The sequence below is a fragment of the Euphorbia lathyris genome, chromosome 5, assembly GCF_963576675.1.
Source record: "Euphorbia lathyris chromosome 5, ddEupLath1.1, whole genome shotgun sequence".
Taxonomy (NCBI): domain Eukaryota; kingdom Viridiplantae; phylum Streptophyta; class Magnoliopsida; order Malpighiales; family Euphorbiaceae; genus Euphorbia; species Euphorbia lathyris.
In genome coordinates, this window is record NC_088914.1 from 29,457,066 (window position 1) to 29,476,503 (window position 19,438).

The 19,438-nt window shown below is 35.2% G+C and overlaps 2 protein-coding genes across 2 annotated transcripts; both read right to left on the reverse strand.

Annotated features, from left to right (window-relative positions):
- Positions 1–4,654: 4,654 nt before the first annotated feature.
- LOC136230975 (uncharacterized) lies at positions 4,655–7,713 on the reverse strand. Its single transcript, XM_066020199.1, has 2 exons — positions 6,830–7,713; positions 4,655–5,426 (listed from the first exon to the last, which is right to left on the reverse strand). Exons 1-2 carry the CDS (start codon positions 7,536–7,538, stop codon positions 4,942–4,944), a joined length of 1,194 nt encoding a protein of 397 aa, XP_065876271.1. The 5' UTR covers positions 7,539–7,713; the 3' UTR covers positions 4,655–4,941.
- Positions 7,714–13,948: 6,235 nt separating this feature from the next.
- On the reverse strand, positions 13,949–15,102 carry LOC136230540 (uncharacterized). Its single transcript, XM_066019621.1, has 5 exons — positions 15,083–15,102; positions 14,849–14,989; positions 14,684–14,764; positions 14,405–14,535; positions 13,949–14,237 (listed from the first exon to the last, which is right to left on the reverse strand). The coding sequence occupies exons 1-5, from the start codon at positions 15,098–15,100 to the stop codon at positions 14,198–14,200; spliced, it is 411 nt and encodes a 136-aa protein (XP_065875693.1). The 5' UTR covers positions 15,101–15,102; the 3' UTR covers positions 13,949–14,197.
- Positions 15,103–19,438: the final 4,336 nt, after the last annotated feature.

Genomic DNA, 19,438 nt, shown 5'->3' on the forward strand with positions numbered 1-19,438 from the left:
AACAAATCAGGGGTTTTCTTCAGTCTTAATGTGTCTGAACCTTTGCGACTGCAGATCAAAGCATTACTCGGAGTTTGCACTCCTCTTGACACAGGCAGATATCTGGGCTTACCTTCACTCATTGGACGATCCAAACGCAGAATTTTTGCTTTCCTGATTGATAGGCTTCGCAAGAAGTTTGGTGTGTGGGGTCTCAAATTCCTGTCGCAGGCTGGGAAAGAGGTGCTTCTTAAGTCTGTGGCTCAAGTATTGCCAACCTTTTGTATGAGTACGTTCCTCTTACCTTTATCTATCTGTGATGAGCTACAAAAATTAATGAATTCTTTTTGGTGGGGTATGAAACCTGAGGGAAGAAGAAACATTCATTGGTTTGACTGGGGTAGATTATGTAGACCAAAAGATTCAGGCGGGATGGGTTTCAAGGATCTACATATGTTTAACCTAGCAATGTTAGGTAAACAGGGCTGGAAATTACTAAAATTCCCAAATACTTTAGTGAGTCAAATGTTCAAAGCTAAATATTACCCTAGGGAGGACTTACTTCTCTCCAAATTAGGCAATAATCCTAGTATGGTTTGGAGAAGCATATGGGAAGGCATCAGTATATTGAAAGCAGGGGTTAGATGGAGAGTGGAAAATGGTAGATCAATCAGAGTTTGGGAGGATGAGTGGGTTCCCAATCTAGAGGGTTTTCGCATAAATTCCTTTTTGGTCCTTGGAACGGAAAATTTGATGGTAGCAGATCTGTTCCTTGAAAATGGGAGAGGGTGGGACATGCAGAGACTAAATGGCTGCTTTAGCGAAGTGGAAGTGCAGACTATTAGTGATATTATCTTGCCATACAATGCAGGGGAAGATACGAAGATCTGGCATTGGTCAAGGGATGGACAATACAATGTTCACTCAGGCTACTTAACATGTATGGGGCTAGTAGCAGCTAGCAGAGCCCAAGAGGGCTGGAAGAGGTTGTGGAAGTTGATGATTCCCCCTAAACTAAAACAGTTTATCTGGCGTCTGTGTTCAAAGTGCTTACCCACTAGAGCCCGGTTGTCCTAGAGAAGAGTCCCCATTTCTACTGAATGTCCAGTATGTGTGGAGCAAGTAGAGACGGATAACCATCTATTTGTTGATTGTTGTTTCGCAGGTGACATTTGGCGTGTAGCAGGTGTTCCTGTGCCAAGAGTGGATAACAGTCACCTTGACGAGTGGCTTCTCCAAGCCTTAAGCAACTCAAATCTGGAAGAAATAGTCAGAATCTGTTGTGCACTCAAAGCAATCTGGGATCACAGAAATAGAGTCCTGTGGCACATTAGATGGTGGCCGGCAGATACGGCTTGGCGAATCAGTCTGGAGATTGTTCAGGATTGGAAGGCCTACCAACAGAAGGCACCAGCGTTGTGCAATCGGTACACGAAAGCAACAAACATACAGACGGCCCTGCCAAGGGCCGCCCAGCCACTCCCGCATGCACAGGGCTCGCAGATGAGAGGTAACCACCCTTTACCAAATCCTCTTCATAGATGGAACACGCCTTGCCCGGGCTTTATCAAATGCTATATAGATGGGGCCATTTTCAATGAACTAGAGAGTAGTGGCATGGGAGCGGTTATTAGGGACGAAAGGGGAGCATTCCTTTTTTGTAGTAGCAGTCTTATCCCAAGCATTAAAGAGCCACGTGTCATTGAAGCTCTTGCAATCCGCACAAGTTTGTTATGGATTGCTAATTTGGGTTACTCTGCTGTTATATTTGAATCTGATGCTAAGGCTGTGGTAGATGCTATTCACTCTGAAAAGCAGGACATTTCTGAATTTGGTATGATTGTAGAAGATTGTCGAATCCTGCTAAGATCCACCCCTTCTTTTAAATTAGTTTTTATTTCTCGCTTAGCGAACGGTGCGGCTCATTTGGTAGCTAGGCTTGCCTGTTCCAATGCTAGCGATTTTGTTTCAACTATTGTGCCAGAGTGGCTTGTGAACATTATTTACATGGATGCAAATCCATCATCTATTTAAGCGTCTCTTTCAGGTTCAAAAAAAAAATCAAAAACTCATACCTTTTATTCTACAGTTAATAATTTCAACTTATAATTTTCTTTTTCAATTCTGTGCTTTCTAAATTTCGATTTCTTAATTGTTAAAAGTAATTCTCCTTCAAATGTGTACTAAATATCTCTCATTCTATTGTCTGACTTTCGATTTCTTTTTTTTTGTAGAGAAAAAAAGGAAAAAATAAAACACCACAACAAGTTAGTCCGGGATTAGCCTAGAAAAGTTAACTCCCACATTATCTTCTGAAAGCAGAGACAAAAGGAAATTAGGGGGACACGAGAAAACCGAGACGCCCAAAGCCATCTCATGGCCTTCTGTAGCAAGCCGCCGAATTTCAATTTCTTAAAAATATTTTTTTGGACATCAAATTCATCATAAATCTCTTTTTTTCCAACAAACTCTAATATCTATTTAAATTTATTAAAATTTTACATAGTTATTTTTTTTTTGCTTTAGAATTCATCCTAATTCTCTTTGATTCTACTCTGACATATTTTTTTTTTCGAAATAGGAGACACTTATTTGACACTTTTAATAATTTAAGTCATTTATTGAATTTTATTAATTAAACCCGATAGCATCACACCTACCAAATTTAAAATGAATAAAAATAAATTAAAACCCACCGTACTCAATCCGTTATATTAATATAATTATTGATATAAGAATTAATTTCAAATAAAAACTTTGTAGGTTTTTTCCCGGTTTTGTAGATCAATACTTATGGTTTTTTTGTTTCATGGTTTGTGGTGTTAACAGAATCAAGACATGCTTTAACTCTGTTAAATGCTGACGTGGAAAATGTTACTTTAAAGAATTTTCTTTTTTGACTTTGAAAAGTCATTTTTTTTCTAGAATTCCAAATTTCTAGAATTTTTATGGAATTCCAAAAAAAAAAAAAAAATGAAAAGAAGAAAAGAAGAAAAAAAGTTCCAAATTTCTAGAATTTGTATGTAATTCCAAAAAATGAAAAAAAGGGAAGAAGAAAAAAAGTAAAAAAAAATATTCCCAAAAATACGCCTGCCACGTCACTGTTTTAACGGATTAAGGATTTGTTTTGATTCTGCTAACGGTACAAACCACATGATTTATTTTGAAACAAAAACGTATCAAGCTGTAAAAACCACAAAGATTTTATTTGATATTCGCCCATGACATTATATATATATATATATATATATATATATATATATATATATATATATATATATTAAAAATATATATATGCATTTTTTTTTATTAAGGTGATTCATTAGAATTTACGTTTGTCAATTTCTCTATATTAAAGTGATTCCGGGTTTAAATATCTAATCGCTAAAAAACTATGTATTTTCCATCCAGATTTTAGTAGGACTGTAATCGAAACGGGCTTTGACCTGCTCATGCTCAGCCGTCAAAAATTTGATAAGCTCGAGCTCGAACTCAAATTTTATTCGTGAGTTGCTCAAGAGCTTGTTCAAAAGTTTTGCTTGCAAGTAACTCATTTAATTCAATTCGTGAACTTCGCTCGCGTACAATCCATTAATTATGTTCATAACTCATTGATTTGAAATTTCTTTAATTGTACATAGTTTTAAAATCTACAAAACTAAGATTTACATAAAACTACATTGTTTTACCTCCTTTTTACAAAACTATTATTATTAAAAAAATAATCAAATCAAGCTTATTCACGAATGTGTTCATAAAAGTTACAGTCGAACTTGCTTATGAGTTTGTTCGTGAATCTATAGTCGAGTCTGGTCGTGACCTTTCGAATCGAGCTTCTCCATGTTCAAGCTCGACTCGTTCACAAATTGAACTTAACATGATCAAACTTTTATCAAATTGAACATCAAGTCGCTCATGAATGGTTTGACTCATTTACAACCCCAGATTTTAGCCATGAACGGGTCTATCCATTATAGATAAGGCTGTAATCGAGTCGAGCCGACCCGAGCCGAGTTTTGACCTGTTCAAGTTCAGTTCGCTATAAAATTAACGAGCTCGAGCCCGAGCCAAGCTTGCTATAAAATTAACGAGCCGAGCCCGAGCCGAGCTTTGGCTTGCTCAATAAGCTTGTGCCGAGCTTCGAGCCCAAAATCCTCTTTTGGACTTGGTTAATTAAGAAAATTATCTAACCATAAATTGTTTGTGAGTAAATTGTTTATTATATTTGTGAAGTTTGCTCACAAATAACTCTTTAATTGTGTACATAAACAAGCTCACAAGCAAAGTTCGTGAATAAATAAACAAGATGCTTACAAATAGTTCGTATATTACTCATTTATTATGTTTGTGAACGAACTCATCTAATAGCAAATGAAATAATATTAAATTTAGATATTTGTGAACTAACACAAAACTATATAGTTTTCTACAAAACTAAAATTTGTTCATAAATGTTCTAATCGAGCTTGCTCGCGAGCTTTTGAGCCGAGCTTTGGCCTGCTCAAGCTTGGCTCATTTACAAACCGAGCCAGTAAATCGTGTTCACGAACGGCTCGTTTACAAATCGAGCCGAGTCGAACCGAGCTTTTATCGAGCCGATCACCGAGTTGCTCATAAGCGACTCTGTTCATTTACAGCCCTAATTATAGAGTTAATGTAATAAAATGAAAGAAAATTGAAAAAATTAAAGTTAGAAATGGATTTACACAAGAATCTCTCAACAAGTGAGAAATGAAGAAGTTAGAGCAGAAACTGTACACAAATATTTATAAATGAAAGCCTAAGACTGACCGAGAAGCAAGCAGGCCATAACAAAATTGGAAAAATGCCTGCCTGCCTGCTTGCATCTAATTATAATATCCACATTAATTAATTAATTGTTTGTTAATTCAGTTAGCAAACCTTCAGAGATCAAAGTAACAAATATCAATCTGAGAGGAAGAGATCAACTATGACTCCAAATCAAAAAGCAGATGGAATAACAGTAATGTGCCTTAGAGGGTTTAAAACATCGGTACCGCCTGCATGCTGCACAAACTCCGCCGGAGAGAATGAACTTCCATGGCAGACACAAATGATACTCACCTCATTTTTTGTATATCTATACAGAAAACCATTTATGGTTTTCCCATTGGGGCCGTTTCCTGTGGTTGAAACGCAGGGCATGTAAGGTAGGGGCGGAGGGGTAGTTTGTTGTTGGGAAAGAGGTTTGGGAGGCTTGTTTTCGTTCCCCGACTTGGCCTTGATTTCGGTTGGGGTGGAGTTTGATGTAGTTGTAGTTGTAGGTTCATTAACAGAAGCTGATGCAGATTCGGAGAGGTTAGATATAGCAGTGTGGTCAGAATGGGACTTGGTGGCGTTGTTTGGTTTTGAAGCATTCAATTGAGGTTGTTGTGGCACTGAAGGACTTGAATGGCTCCTGGTGTAGCTGCTGTTGCTGCCACCACCTGGTTTAATATAATCACAAGCCATAACTTAATTCCAAGTCTTTCCAAAAGTTACATCTTACATATGAGTATCGAAAAGAAATTAAGACTTTAAACATAGGTTATCATATCATAATCGTGTTACTGAATCATATACAGGGTTATCAACATTGGAATGGGGTTAAAATGTTCTCAATCTACAATCAATTAGTAAAAGGGCTACACTTTGTGACAATTTTGTGTTATCTTGTTTAGGAATGCAGATGTCAATATGTACGGAATTTGAATTGATTCGCGAATCGAAATCCTCATTTTGTGAAATTCACAATATTATAAAAAATAGAATAATTACTATGTTGAACTCAAAATATTATCAAATATTAGTCTATAAATGCAATTTTAATGTAAAAAAAAAAAATCATATCAACCAAGTATTTAAAATTCAAATCCAATGCAAAGGCAATCCTACTAAAACTAATTCACAAATCGGATTCTGTTTAATAACTCACTAGAGATGAAGAGTTTGAATTTCTAACTCTGTTTGTCAAAGATTGAATGGAAACCCAGTTTGCAAAACAAGTTTGAGTTGATAACTTGATAACCACACGAGAGTGAGTTTAGCTGTTGGTGTTGTTTAAGTTTTTGATGAAAGGTGATACAGATCCAACTCGAAATAGAGTTAAATCGAATCATATGATTCTGTTATAATTTAGAAAGGAATATGATTTAATATGAAACGATAATTTGCCTGTATGTATGCTAACATGTATTATTTTGTTTTCTAATTAATGAATGCATACTAAAATTGAGGAGAAGAAATTAAAATTTTCAATATTAAATCTTTGATTTGTAGAACTAATTATTTATTTTTTCTTGTTAAGTTTATGAATGATTTTATTAAATTCATGGAATAATAAGCTTATTTATACTTTGTGAAATTTATAATTTAATTTATTTATTTAAACAGGAGAGAATAAATTAAGTAATTTTTCAGAAATACTGTTTGCTAGATAATAAAAATTCGAAACCACCAGAGAAAAAAAAAATCAACTACTATTCAAATAGCAAACAGAACGGCCCCAAGATTCTTATCTGTTAGGTTAATGGTGCAGGACCAATCATTCAATTGATTAGTAGATTTAAACTTGTTAGAATTCTAAAATCATCCTAACATATTCCATATGATTAGCTATCATATAAATATAAAAAAATAATAATTATAGACTTATCTATTGTTGTGTCATTATCACAACTGCTTCATAAATTTTAAGCAATCTTGTTATGGAATTATGATTTTTAAATTAATTCTGTACCTAGCTTAACTAATTATTGATCATATATTACCATATAAGAAAATATAAACATGGAAATCCAAATATATTTTTCCTGACAAGAATTTAACTTAGAAAAAGATGCTCAAATACCTTCATTACACGAGCTTCTATGATCCGAACCGGTAGAGGATGTACAATTTGTTGACCCGTTCGACCCAGATTTTCTATTCCCTCTATCTCCGCTACAATTCTCCTCGGACCCATACCCATTACCCGAACTATGATCCAGATCCAAAGGCACGAACCCGTACCCAACCACCGGAAGAACCTGAACCATGTGTTTCTCCTCCGTAGCCGCAGCCCCACCAGCGAACCAACAAGGCATCACATTCGCACACGGGTACAGAAACCCATTCTCCGGCGGCGGCATTCCGTACTGCACAGCCGGCGACGGGTTACACGACGTCGCATAACAAGTTCCAATTTTGTGATTCATGTCGTTGATTTCAGATCCATTCCCTTCTTTTTTTATTTTCTTGCATTCTCGCTCCTCACTTTGAAAATCATTCACCTTATTGAAGTTCGATTTAGAGAAACCTCTCTTGAGCTGCTTCTCTTCTCTCTTCTTCTTCGCTTCCTGTCTCCTTAACGCATGAATCTCCCGTTTCGTCATCTGATCCTTTTCTTCGTTAGCATCGAAAGAAGAAGAAATGCTAGATCTTACGGAATCCGGGTCAATACTCTTATCGGAATTCAATCCGACGGCGTTTTGCCTGCTATAACTCCCTCCTACGGATAATCCTAAATCCAGCTCTATCTCTTCTTCTTTTAAAGCACAAAAACCTGTATTCTTCACCATTGCAAGATCAAATAGAGAAAATGAAAAAGATTAAATTAACACATATGTTTTATGATTTTGTGTTGTTTTTATATTATACCACTGCTCCTTTGGTTTTTTTGAATTCTCTGGCTCATAGGGCGTAGAAAAAGGAAAGGAAGAAAGAGAGGAAGCCGAGGAGGGAAGACAATAAGCCACGTGTCGATACAGGAGAACATGGGAGGGACGGTTATTGACACGTAAGAGAGATTTTATGAAGAGTATTTAAGCAAGATTACACCACTTTGCCCTAATTAATCGCTCATTAAAAATGTGATTTGGTTTTAGCGGGAAGCCGGTTCTTGTGTTTTGTTAAGCCGCTCTCGGTCTACGACTGACACGTGGATACTGCGCATGAATAGCTGAGAATTGAACACGTGTTGCGTCTGACACTTTGGGAGGGGGCCATACGGCCACGTGGTGAAAGATCTCTTTCTGTCCCCGCAAATCTCCACCGTCGCTTTCACTCGTACATATAGTCCTATTATATTAATACACGTGTCGGATAAGATGATTGGTGACACGTGGATGGACGTAGATAGCGGAAACGACAAAACAGCTGGGTAGGTGATAGAGACGTATCGTGTATCGCTGCGGAAGTGTGTCGTGCACGCGCTGCAAGTGGACTGAATAAAAAGAGAGAAGTTTGATGATGAATTGACACGTGGAAGTGTTCAGCGGATAGGATTGTTGATGAAGAATGGGGTAAATTACACTCATAGTCATTCAACTTCAATTCTTGACAGTACACCTACTGAATGTTACAATTTTAAACATCAGTGACCACTCAACGCTTCAAAACGACCGTTAACAACTTTAAAATAAAAAATTTGAAAATTTAATAATATTTTAAAGAACTTTAGTTTTAAAAAACTTTTGTTTTTAGTTTATTTAGGTGTTGTTTAGTTATGCAAAAATTGAATTTTTAGAAAGAGAAAGCTACAACAAAAAAAAGGTTTGTAAACAATTATAATTTTTGAATATTTTTATTTTAAAGTCATTTTGAAGAGTTAGTTAAAATTGAGTAACGTCGGTATTAAAAATATAAAATTCAAAAATTTTACCATCAAAAATTTAATTTTAGTGATCACAGTGTTAAAATATAGGGATAATTACTAATCTAACCCAATTAAGGACCTTAATTTACATATCTAACCTACATTGCTTTCATTTTACTAAATTAGATATTTAAACCTATTTTGGACAAAACTACCCTTATTCTTATATAACAACCACCTCCTCTTTCCCTTTCATTTACTTTCACATTCTCACCGCAAAATTCACCAACTGAACCCAAGATCTAAGCACATCCATACCTCATTCAATTTCATGTAAGTATCATTTCTTCATTTTTCATACACATTACTAGAAATACACAGTTGGTATTCGAATGCATTTGCTTGAATATTGACATTTTCTGATTTCGCCATTGTCGCTCGATGTGTCGCATTCTGATGCTCAAATGCGACACAGAAAATCAAATGCGACGAGGACTCACATATACCTTGTCGCATTCAGAGCCATGTCGCATTTGCGGCCGCATTTGCGGTCCGTCCTTCCTCTTCGTTTGCTGCCGCCGCCGCCTTTCGTTTTCTCGCCATAACCTCCGCGCGCAGTAGATGAAAACGGGCCCGAGCCGAGGTAGGAGATGAAAATAAAATGAAAATGCAGAGAAGAACGGACCGGATTATATATAGTGATGAATTCAAAACGTAAAATGCAGTTGAAACGAACTGAAACTGAAGAAGATGAACCACAATGAAGTTGAATGGGAAAGGTCAGGTGAGGAAGTCGAAGCGGAAGCAGGGGAGGTAGGAGATGAACCTTCAAACTAAAATAAGGGTAGTTTTGTCCAAAATGGGTTTAAATATCTAATTTGGTAAAATGGAAGCAATGTGTGTTAGATATGTAAATTGAGGTCCTTGATTTGGGTTAGATTAGTAATTATCCCTAAAATATATAAAGTTCAGTGGTCACTGTGTAATTTACCTATGAAGAATGAGATATGTGGCGATAAGTTATGGTGTGAAGTGGGTCCCAATGGAAATGCTTACTCGTGTTTTTTTGTTCTTTTTGAAAAAGGTTTTGTTCAGGAGGAACTGGGGAGAAGGACGTTGATGATGATGCATGAGAAGCACGTGTTGGTACAAATTGATGATCACAGATCAAGAGGTGTATGGTTGAATCAGGACCGTTGGTTGCTGGCCTTATATTTTGGTAAGCAGTATCGTGTGCTTTCAAAATAGTAGCGGACAATGAAAATTGGTTGTCTTCCACTCTCTATTCCCTGCAAATCTCTTAATTTTATATAATATTCTTCAACAAAATTTGTGATGTAATGTCTTAAATTTATGCTAATTTTAAATTGTTATACGTCAGAAGTTAAATTATGTGGGCAATAGAAATTTATTAACCTTGGGATAATATGAAAAAAAAAACTCCTAACGTCTACAAAATGTCAATATGGAGTATAATATTGGGACTTAAAAGCAATTTGACCTATAACATTATCATGTTGAATTAATTTCAAACATTATTATAGAATATAAATATTTTGTTTCTTATTCTTCACTAACTGTGTATCTAGTGGTGGAGCTAGGAATTTAGACTTGGGGGAGCTGTACAGTTGAGGGTAAATTTTCAAAGTTTTTTTAACCTCCAACGCGTTAAAATTATAAAAATGTTATCACTTTTTAGAAACTAACATCGAACTAATTGAAAATTAAATATGTTTACTTTTTTTTAATGGAAAAGACATAATAATAATTAATTCAAAAGTGTTATAAAAAAAATTTTAGTCTCCAACGCGTTAAAATTGTAAAAATATTATCATTTTTTATAAACTAGCATCGAACTAATAGAAAATTAAATATGTTTATTTTTTTTAATGGAAAAGACATAATAATAATTAATTCAAAAGTGTTATCAAAAAAATTTTAGTCTCCAGCGCGTTAAAATTGTAAAAGTATTATCATTTTTTTAGAAACTAGCATCGAACTAATAGAAAATTAAATATGTTTATTTTTTTAATGGAAAAGACATAATAACAATGAATTCAAAAGTTTGATAAAAAAACAATGAATTCAAAAGTGTTATCAAAATAAAGAGACTATTTAAATTAATTAATAATGGTAACATGTTTTTATAATTATTTAAAAATAAAATTAAAATAAATAAAAACTTCATTTAAAAATGAGGTTGGAGTGAACATAGGACCTCTCAAATAGAAGTATGCATCCTTAACCATCTCATCCACCTTTAAACATTGAAACAATACTACATAGAGTCAACATATATTAATTTTAGGGGGGCTACAGAGGACAAATCAACTCGTACTCAAGGGCAGAGCCGGTGGCCGGGGGGGCTCCGCCCCCCCCCCCCCCCCACCGAGCCCTGGGCTGGCTCCGCCCTGTGTATATCAGTTTGTTTTAAAAAAAAGATTCATATTTTATGTAATTTAATAATAGAATTTGAGATTATTATTTATAAATTCGGTGAAATATTTTGGAATATTTTTTTTGTTCAAATAGTAAAATATACAGGGCATTTTAAAAAAAATCATGTCACATGATCTGTTACTAAAAAGTGATAAAATGACTCGTATATGAGTGTAGATGACAAAATTCATGATCGAGAAGATAGTTTGATGAATTATTTTTCAAATTGACCAAACTTGACAACGTTAGGCCATCTCCAACTCATTACGCTAATTCTATCTCCATTTTCTATCTTTTAAACATCAAATCTTATTTTTCCTCCAACCCACTGCATACGGTAATAAAATATTATCTACTTTATTTCACTCTATATAACACTTTTATCACCCAAATTTGATTTATTTCTAATCTCACCATTTGAGTGTATCTCCAACTTATTAAGCTAATTCTATCTCTTAAACATCAAATCTTATTTTTCCTCCAATCCACTACACATGCTAATAAAAATATTATCTACTTTACTTCACTCTATATAACATTTTTATTAATATTTTATTCCTTTTACATAATAAACACAATAAATAAACAAATAAATATATTTATATAATGTTAAAATATTGGTTTCCACCAATTCGGTGGAAACCAAAATCAATCAAATTTGGTTTATTTCTAATCTCACCATTTGAGTGTAGAGATTTGTTGGTGGTTGGAGAAGCCAACCACCACCGAAATAATATTTTCAATCCTCATTTGGTGAGGGCTGGAGATGCTCTTAGGGATAAATTTGTTTTTTGCTGTCAATGTTAAAAGTAAAATTGTATAATTTTAAACTTTAGATATAAAATTGCTCATTACCCTTAAATTTTAAAGGTATTTTTACGCCTTATTCCTTAACTTTATTAATATTATAATCTTTAGTATTCAAGCCCTGACATAAAAATTCATTAAAAAAAATCTAAACAACAAATTTAACTCTAACGTTCCAAAGAAGTTTTAGCCTTAACTTATGAAATAGAGTAAATTTAATTCTAACGTTTCCAAACGAGATCAATTTTAACCCTACATTATTGAAAATTAAAAAAATTCATTTGAATGGTATTTAACAAGACCTTTCAAATATAAATTATATCTAAAATATTTAGTATATTATTAATAAAATTATAAAAATTCGGTTAAAATACTTAAAGCTGAATCTTATTTCCTGATTAGTTATTTTATACACTCCATTCAATGAGTCTGCTGGGCCTAAACCCATTCTCTTCAATCATGCACTAAAAAATCAAAATCCAAATCTTATTTATGCAATTGGTTTCGTTATTCAAAGTTAAACTTATGATGGACTAAATGTAAATAACATAGTGGATATGTTTAGATATGTAACGGTGAATTCATCGTTCAATCAACATTAAATGAAAATCATTGTTAAAAAAAAACATTAAATGAAAATTATAAACTTAGAAAAAAATTATTAAATATTATCTTGATTTTAGAAAATGGATCAGGTACCAAAATAGGTTTAAAGTTTTTGGGAAAGTACCAATTTAGGTTTAACGTTCAAAATAGCACCAATATAGGTTTAACGTTCAAAATAGCACCAATTTAGGAAAGTACCAATTTAGGTTTAACGTTCAAAATAGCACCAATATAGGTTTAACGTTTACAACATAATATCAATTTAGGCTTAACATTTACAATATAGCATCAATTTAGGCCCCACGTACAAAATAGCACCAATATAGGCTTAACGTTTACAAAATAATACGAATTTAAGCTTAACGTTTACAAAATATATCCAATTTAAACTAAATGTCATAATTAAATTAACCATATTATATTCTTTTCCTATTAACTGTTATAGGTGGTTTTCACCTGATCAGTGACTGACCAGGTGAAAATTACTGTTATCGGTGGTATTCACCTGATCAGTGACTGACCAGATGAAAATGACTGTAACTTTATATGTTATCTTTTTATTTAGTTCTATTTTCTTATTTATTAATTAGTTTTCTTACCCATTAAAACCTTATATTTGTTTTTCATCAACCATTCTATGACTTCTAAATTCTATGGCTCATGTAATATATGCAAAATAAAAGTAATTGAATATCCACAATATTTCGAATATTGTGGATATTCAATTACTTTTAGTTTGCATATATTACATAAACAATGAAATTTAGTAGTCATGGAGTCATTTATGAAAAACGAATATAAGATTTTAATGGACAATAATACTAATTAATTGTATTATAATAAATAAGAATATAGAACTAAATAAAAAGATAACATATAAAGTTAATAGGGAAAGAATATAATATGATTAATTTAATTATGACGTTTAGCTTAAATTGTATATATTTTGTAAAAACGTTAAGCTTAAATTCATATTATTTTGTAAACGTTAAGCCTATATTGGTGCTATTTTGTACGTGAGGCCTAAATTGATGCTATATTGTAAACGTTAAGCCTAAATTGATATTATTTTGTAAATGTTAAGCCTATATTGATGCTATTTTGAACGTTGAGCCTAAATTGGTACTTTCCAAAAACTTTAGGCTTATTTTGGTACCTTATCCCTTTAGAAAATGATAAAACATCGAAGTTATCCAAAAACTGCAATAGGTTCTTGAACTTTAAAATGTTATAATTAATCTCCTTAATTTGTTTATTTAAAACAAATAAGTCCTCAAATCCAAACAACAACACATGATTGGAACTTCAAAATATTACAATTAATCTCCTACTATCATACACAGACATGTGATATTTGAAAGGTTATTTATTCCAAATAAAGGATTAGTTGTAGTTTTTGGACAACTTTCATGAGCTAAAAATTGGCCTATAGGCCAATAATAAATATATTTAAATTAAAATATTTTTCTAAAATCACATTACCTAAAAAACGGACGTAGTATTTAAAGTCACGATCATATGTATTAATCCAGCAAAGATGCTAAGACAAGTTTAAGTAATTTATTAGTTTAATCCCGGATGTTAAAATCCTGATTGAGTCATGGAGTTGGAAGGACCTAATTGATAACTGATCATAAGAAGGATGATGGAATTGGAAATAACACACAACCATTGAAAATCTGGTGTTCTATCCAAGCCATTTACTTAATTTAAACTTCTGTATTGCAAAAGAGAAAAAAAGAAGTAAAACAGCAGCTTAATTAAATGAAAACCCAAGACGCCTCACAATTCCTAAACGGGCATTCTCGTCAGAAGCTGGCCTTGCATAAAACTGCACATAAATTAATTAAGATGGAAATTACAAATATTAATTAATTAATTAATTTTAAAATTATAATAAAATACGGAAGATAAAAAGTTAGGATAGAATAGATAGAATTGTATTCTATACTAACTTTTTCTATCCAAATAGCAATACCCTATAAATTAATGAATTACCTCTTGATGTAATAGTATGCGAAATCAGCCAAGATAAATGTCTGAACTATTTCTGCAAGCAGAGCCATTGGAAACCACAGGTACCCATTTTTCAGCAAGAATACATATTGTGAACCTCCCAAATACACTACCTACACAATCAGTACCAGAGCCGCAAACAAATACTCGAATGTCAATAGACGAAAATATATTAAAAATTACGAACTAAGCATCCGTGACGGGTAATTTGAATCCGTGACAGATTCTGAATAGAATACAATTAAAAATATTTGAATTAACCTGGATGGTCCAGTGTGCACAACCGATGAATCTGGCAATACTCAATGCAAATACATAGTGCGACGTAAATGGTTCAATCATCTGAAAAACATTCAACACATTACATTTACATTGATGATGTTAATTAACAACTAGTTGAACTCTAGATTTAATTGAAAAACACACCTTAGCATTTTGCATCAGACGTAATTGAGGCAAAACTGATACGGATTCTAAATATGTACAAAATGCCCACATAATTCTTCCGATCCTTAAACTCTCTGTACGAGGGTGTATTAGCACAGCCAGAATCGCAGCAGGCACTACCTGTATGTAGACAACAAAGTAATTATCTGCATATTCAGTGACGGAGCCAAAATCTAATACTCAGGAAGTGACAAGTGATGAATTGATGGGTACCGTATAGTATAAGGGCATGTTGTCAAAATCTTCATAGCCAGCCGGGTATATGAAGCGAGGTTGATGCCGCTCTGGTCGCCGGACCTGCGTCGGAGGAGGCCCCCGGTGTACACTCCGATGCTAAAGTTAGTAGGAGTATATATGTAGGGAGATAAAGTAGTGAGAGAGAGAGAGAGAGAGAGAGAGAGAGAACCCCCTTATACCTTCCCTTTATATGGGTATTTATAGTGAACGTGATGGGCTTAGAGGACCTTGCTTGTCTTGGACTTGATTGGCTTAGGCCTAGTGGGCCGTATTCATATTCCGAATCAAGTAGTCCCCCCTTCAAGGGTCTTTCAAGTATTTATGCGAGGTTCACAACATTCTAGGAGTAGTAATGAACGTAATTGCGTTGCTTGGGACGACTTGTGAATAATAATGGTGCCGATTAGGACGACTCTATGAATAACAATGGATGAATGTACACACGTCGATGGACGGTCTTCGAGAAATAAATGGTATATAGACGTCGAATGACGTTCTTCGATAAATAAATGACAATTTACGCGTCGAATGACGGTCTTCAAGAAATAAATGGTATATACACGTCCGGAGATGGTCTTCGATAAATAAATGACAATTTACGCGTCGAATGACGGTCTTCGAGAAATAAATGTATATACACGTCCGGAGACGGTCTTCGACAAATATGTGAATATGTACCCGTCGAGGGATGACCTTCGAGAATTAAATTTACGCATCGAATGACGGACTTCGGGAAATAAATGTATATACACGTCCAGAGACGGTCTTCAATAAATATGTGAATACGTACCCGTCGAGGGACAACCTTCAAGAATGAAATAAATACACGCCCGGAGACGGTCTTCGAGAATAAGTGAATATATACACGTCCGGAGACGACCTTCGAGACTAAATGAAATAATTACACGTCTGGAGATGGTCTTCGAGAATAAGTGAATATATACACGTCCGAAGACGACCTTCGAGAATAAATGAAATAATTACACGTCCGGAGACGGTCTTCGAGAAATAAATGTACATACACGTCCGGAGACGGTCTTCGATAAATATGTAAATAATAATGGCGTCGTTTGGGGACAACTTATGAAAAGTTGCGTCGCTTGGAATGACTTATGAATAATTGCGTCACTTATGATGGCGTATGAATAGTTGCGTCGCTTGGGACGGTTTATGAATAATTGCGTCGCTTGAGACGGCTTATGAATATAATTGCGTCAATGAAGACGACTTATGAATATAGTTGCGTCAATTGAGACGGCTTATGAATATAATTGCGTCAATGGAGACGGCTTATGAATATAGTTGCGTCAATTAAGACGGCTTATGAATAATAATTGTGTCGCTTGGGACGATTTGTGAATAATTATGGTGTCGCTTGGGACAGTCTTCGAGGAGTAGATGAATATATACACGTCCAGAGACGGTCTTCGGGAAATAAATGAAATAAATACACGTCCGGAGACAGTCTTCAAGAATAAATGAATATATACACGTCCGGAGACGGCCTTCGAGACTAAATGAAATAATTACACGTCCGGAGACGGTCTTCGAGAATAAGTGAATATATACACGTCCGGAGACGGCCTTCGAGAATAAATGAAATAATTACACGTCCGGAGACGGTCTTCGAGAATAAATGAAATAATTACACGTCCGGAGTCGGTCTTCGAGAATAAGTGAATATATACATGTCCGGAGACGGCCTTCGAGACTAAATGAAATAATTACACGTCCGGAGACGGTCTTCGAGAATAAGTGAATATATACACGTCCGGAGACGGCCTTCGAGAATAAATGAAATAATTACACGTCCGGAGACGGTCTTCGAGAATAAATGAAATAATTACACGTCTGGAGACGGTCTTCGAGAATAAGTGAATATATACATGTCCGGAGACGGCCTTCGAGACTAAATGAAATAATTACACGTCCGGAGACGGTCTTCGAGAATAAGTGAATATATACACGTCCGGAGACGGCCTTCGAGAATAAATGAAATAATTACACGTCCGGAGACTGTCTTCGAGAATAAGTGAATATATACATGTCCGGAGACGGCCTTCGAGACTAAATGAAATAATTACACGTCCGGAGATGGTCTTCGAGAATAAGTGAATATATACACGTCCGGAGACGGCCTTCGAGAATAAATGAAATAATTACACGTCCGGAGACGGTCTTCGAGAATAAGTGAATATATACACGTCTGGAGACGGCCTTCGAGAATAAATGAAATAATTACACGTCCGGAGACGGTCTTCGAGAATAAATGAAATAATTACACGTCCGGAGACGGTCTTCGAGAATAAGTGAATATATACATGTCCGGAGACGGCCTTCGAGACTAAATGAAATAATTACACGTTCGGAGACGGTCTTCGAGAATAAGTGAATATATACACGTCCGGAGACGGCCTTCGAGAATAAATGAAATAATTACACGTCCGGAGACGGTCTTCGAGAATAAATGAAATAATTACACGTCCGGAGATGGTCTTCGAGAATAAGTGAATATATACATGTTCGGAGACGGCCTTCGAGACTAAATGAAATAATTACACGTCCGGAGACGGTCTTCGAGAATAAGTGAATATATACACGTCCGGAGACGGCCTTCGAGAATAAATGAAATAATTACACGTCCGGAGACGGTCTTTGAGAATAAATGAAATAATTACATGTCCGGAGACGGTCTCCGAGAATAAATGAAATAATTACACGTCTGGAGACGGTCTTCGAGAATAAGTGAATATATACATGTCCGGAGACGGCATTCGAGACTAAATGAAATAATTACACGTCCGGAGACGGTCTTCGAGAATAAGTGAATATATACACGTCCGGAGACGGCCTTCGAGAATAGATGAAATAATTACACGTCCGGAGACGGTCTTCGAGAATAGATAAATATACACGTCCGGAGACGGTCTTTAAGAAATAGATTGAAATAAACACATCGATGGACGGCCTTCTAGAAATAAATAAAAATATACACGTCCGAGGACGGCCTTCGAGAAGTAAATAAATATACACGTTCGGAGACAGCCTTCGATAAATTGATAATATACACATGTCTAGGAGCAGTCTTTAACAATTATACAGGGAATAATTTATTTTCTCAATAATATGAAATTTTTTATGTAAACGAGATGTATAGGATGGTGCTTGCTTTTTATATTATTGGTGTTAATATAAATGCTAGTAGATTGATTAAATATTTTCTTGTCCCATGAGGAAACCAAATGTCTGCCATAGATTTTGGATTTCATGAGTGGATAATTGTATTATAATGAAAAATGGTGGTGCCCATCACTCCTAAATATATTATAAATATAACAATTGGTGTGATGATTTGTCCTTTGTGAATATATGACTCAAAGCCATGTTGACATTGCATAGTTCACAACCTTGTGCATGATATACACGTGGTGTGCTTGAAAAGGTGAATAGGGGACAAATGTGCGAAAGATCCCATGTGTTAGCACTTAATTATGCATGAGAGAGGATGTGAGATTATACTTGAAAGAAGTAGGAGATAAACCTGTATTATAGTGATACTCCTTAGGGTGAAGCAGGCTTTGATATATGATATTCGATTGTCTTCTTCCTTTGAGCCATGAATCCCAAGTGCGAAGGTGAGTTCCAGGTTTGACATAGTACCAAGGTGGAGCTTGTTGTGTTGTATGTTGCATGGTGGATTGACTTTTATGGATTTGGAAGGTGCGACTGAAATCCGGGGAGTTCCCGACTAAATGAGGAGAACTTCCGACTTCGGGGAGATCCCGTCAAAAGGGTCTGATGAGTTCTGAGATGGGAGGGGTGTAGGAGGGGTGCTCGATGTTGATCCAATGTTGCTCGATATTGAGCTTGTTGATCAAGGGATGTTCGACGGTGATCCGAGGTTGCTCGATGTCGAGCTTGGTGATCGGAGGGATGTTCGACGGTGATCTGAGGTTGCCCGATATTGAAAGTGAGCTTATGTACATGATCTCTTATTCTGATGGAAGGGTGCCATCATGCATATATGATTTGTCATTATGCAAATATGCTTCTTCATCAAGTCACAGAGGCCTTCGACCCGACCGCCGTATGAGGCGTAACCTGTGAGCTTCGGCTACTTAGAGGATTGGATCATCGGATACATCTGGAGGGGATAGACGGACTGCGACGGGTCCATAGATTATGGACTAACTTCGATGGATTTGGAAAGACTATCGCATAGTTAAGATATCGGGAAAGTCATCTTGCACATTTAAGCAGAGAGCTTCTCGCTCTGAACGAGTTCGACTCGCCAGGTGGTTTCGCCGCGGCATAGACTTTAATAGGATTGAA

What these genes read in the sequence shown, in the direction of transcription:
- LOC136230975 (XM_066020199.1), bottom strand. Translation starts at nt 7,538, where the DNA reads ATGGTGAAGAATACAGGTTTTTGTGCTTTAAAAGAAGAAGAGATAGAG. An exon ending in TAGAAGCTCGTGTAATGAAG is followed by an intron (nt 5,427 to 6,829) that starts GTATTTGAGCAT and finishes ATATTAAACCAG; the next exon opens with GTGGTGGCAGCAACAGCAGC.
- LOC136230540 (XM_066019621.1), bottom strand. An exon ending in GTCTGATGCAAAATGCTAAG is followed by an intron (nt 14,765 to 14,848) that starts GTGTGTTTTTCA and finishes AATGTTTTTCAG; the next exon opens with ATGATTGAACCATTTACGTC. An exon ending in GTGCACACTGGACCATCCAG is followed by an intron (nt 14,536 to 14,683) that starts GTTAATTCAAAT and finishes CTGATTGTGTAG; the next exon opens with GTAGTGTATTTGGGAGGTTC.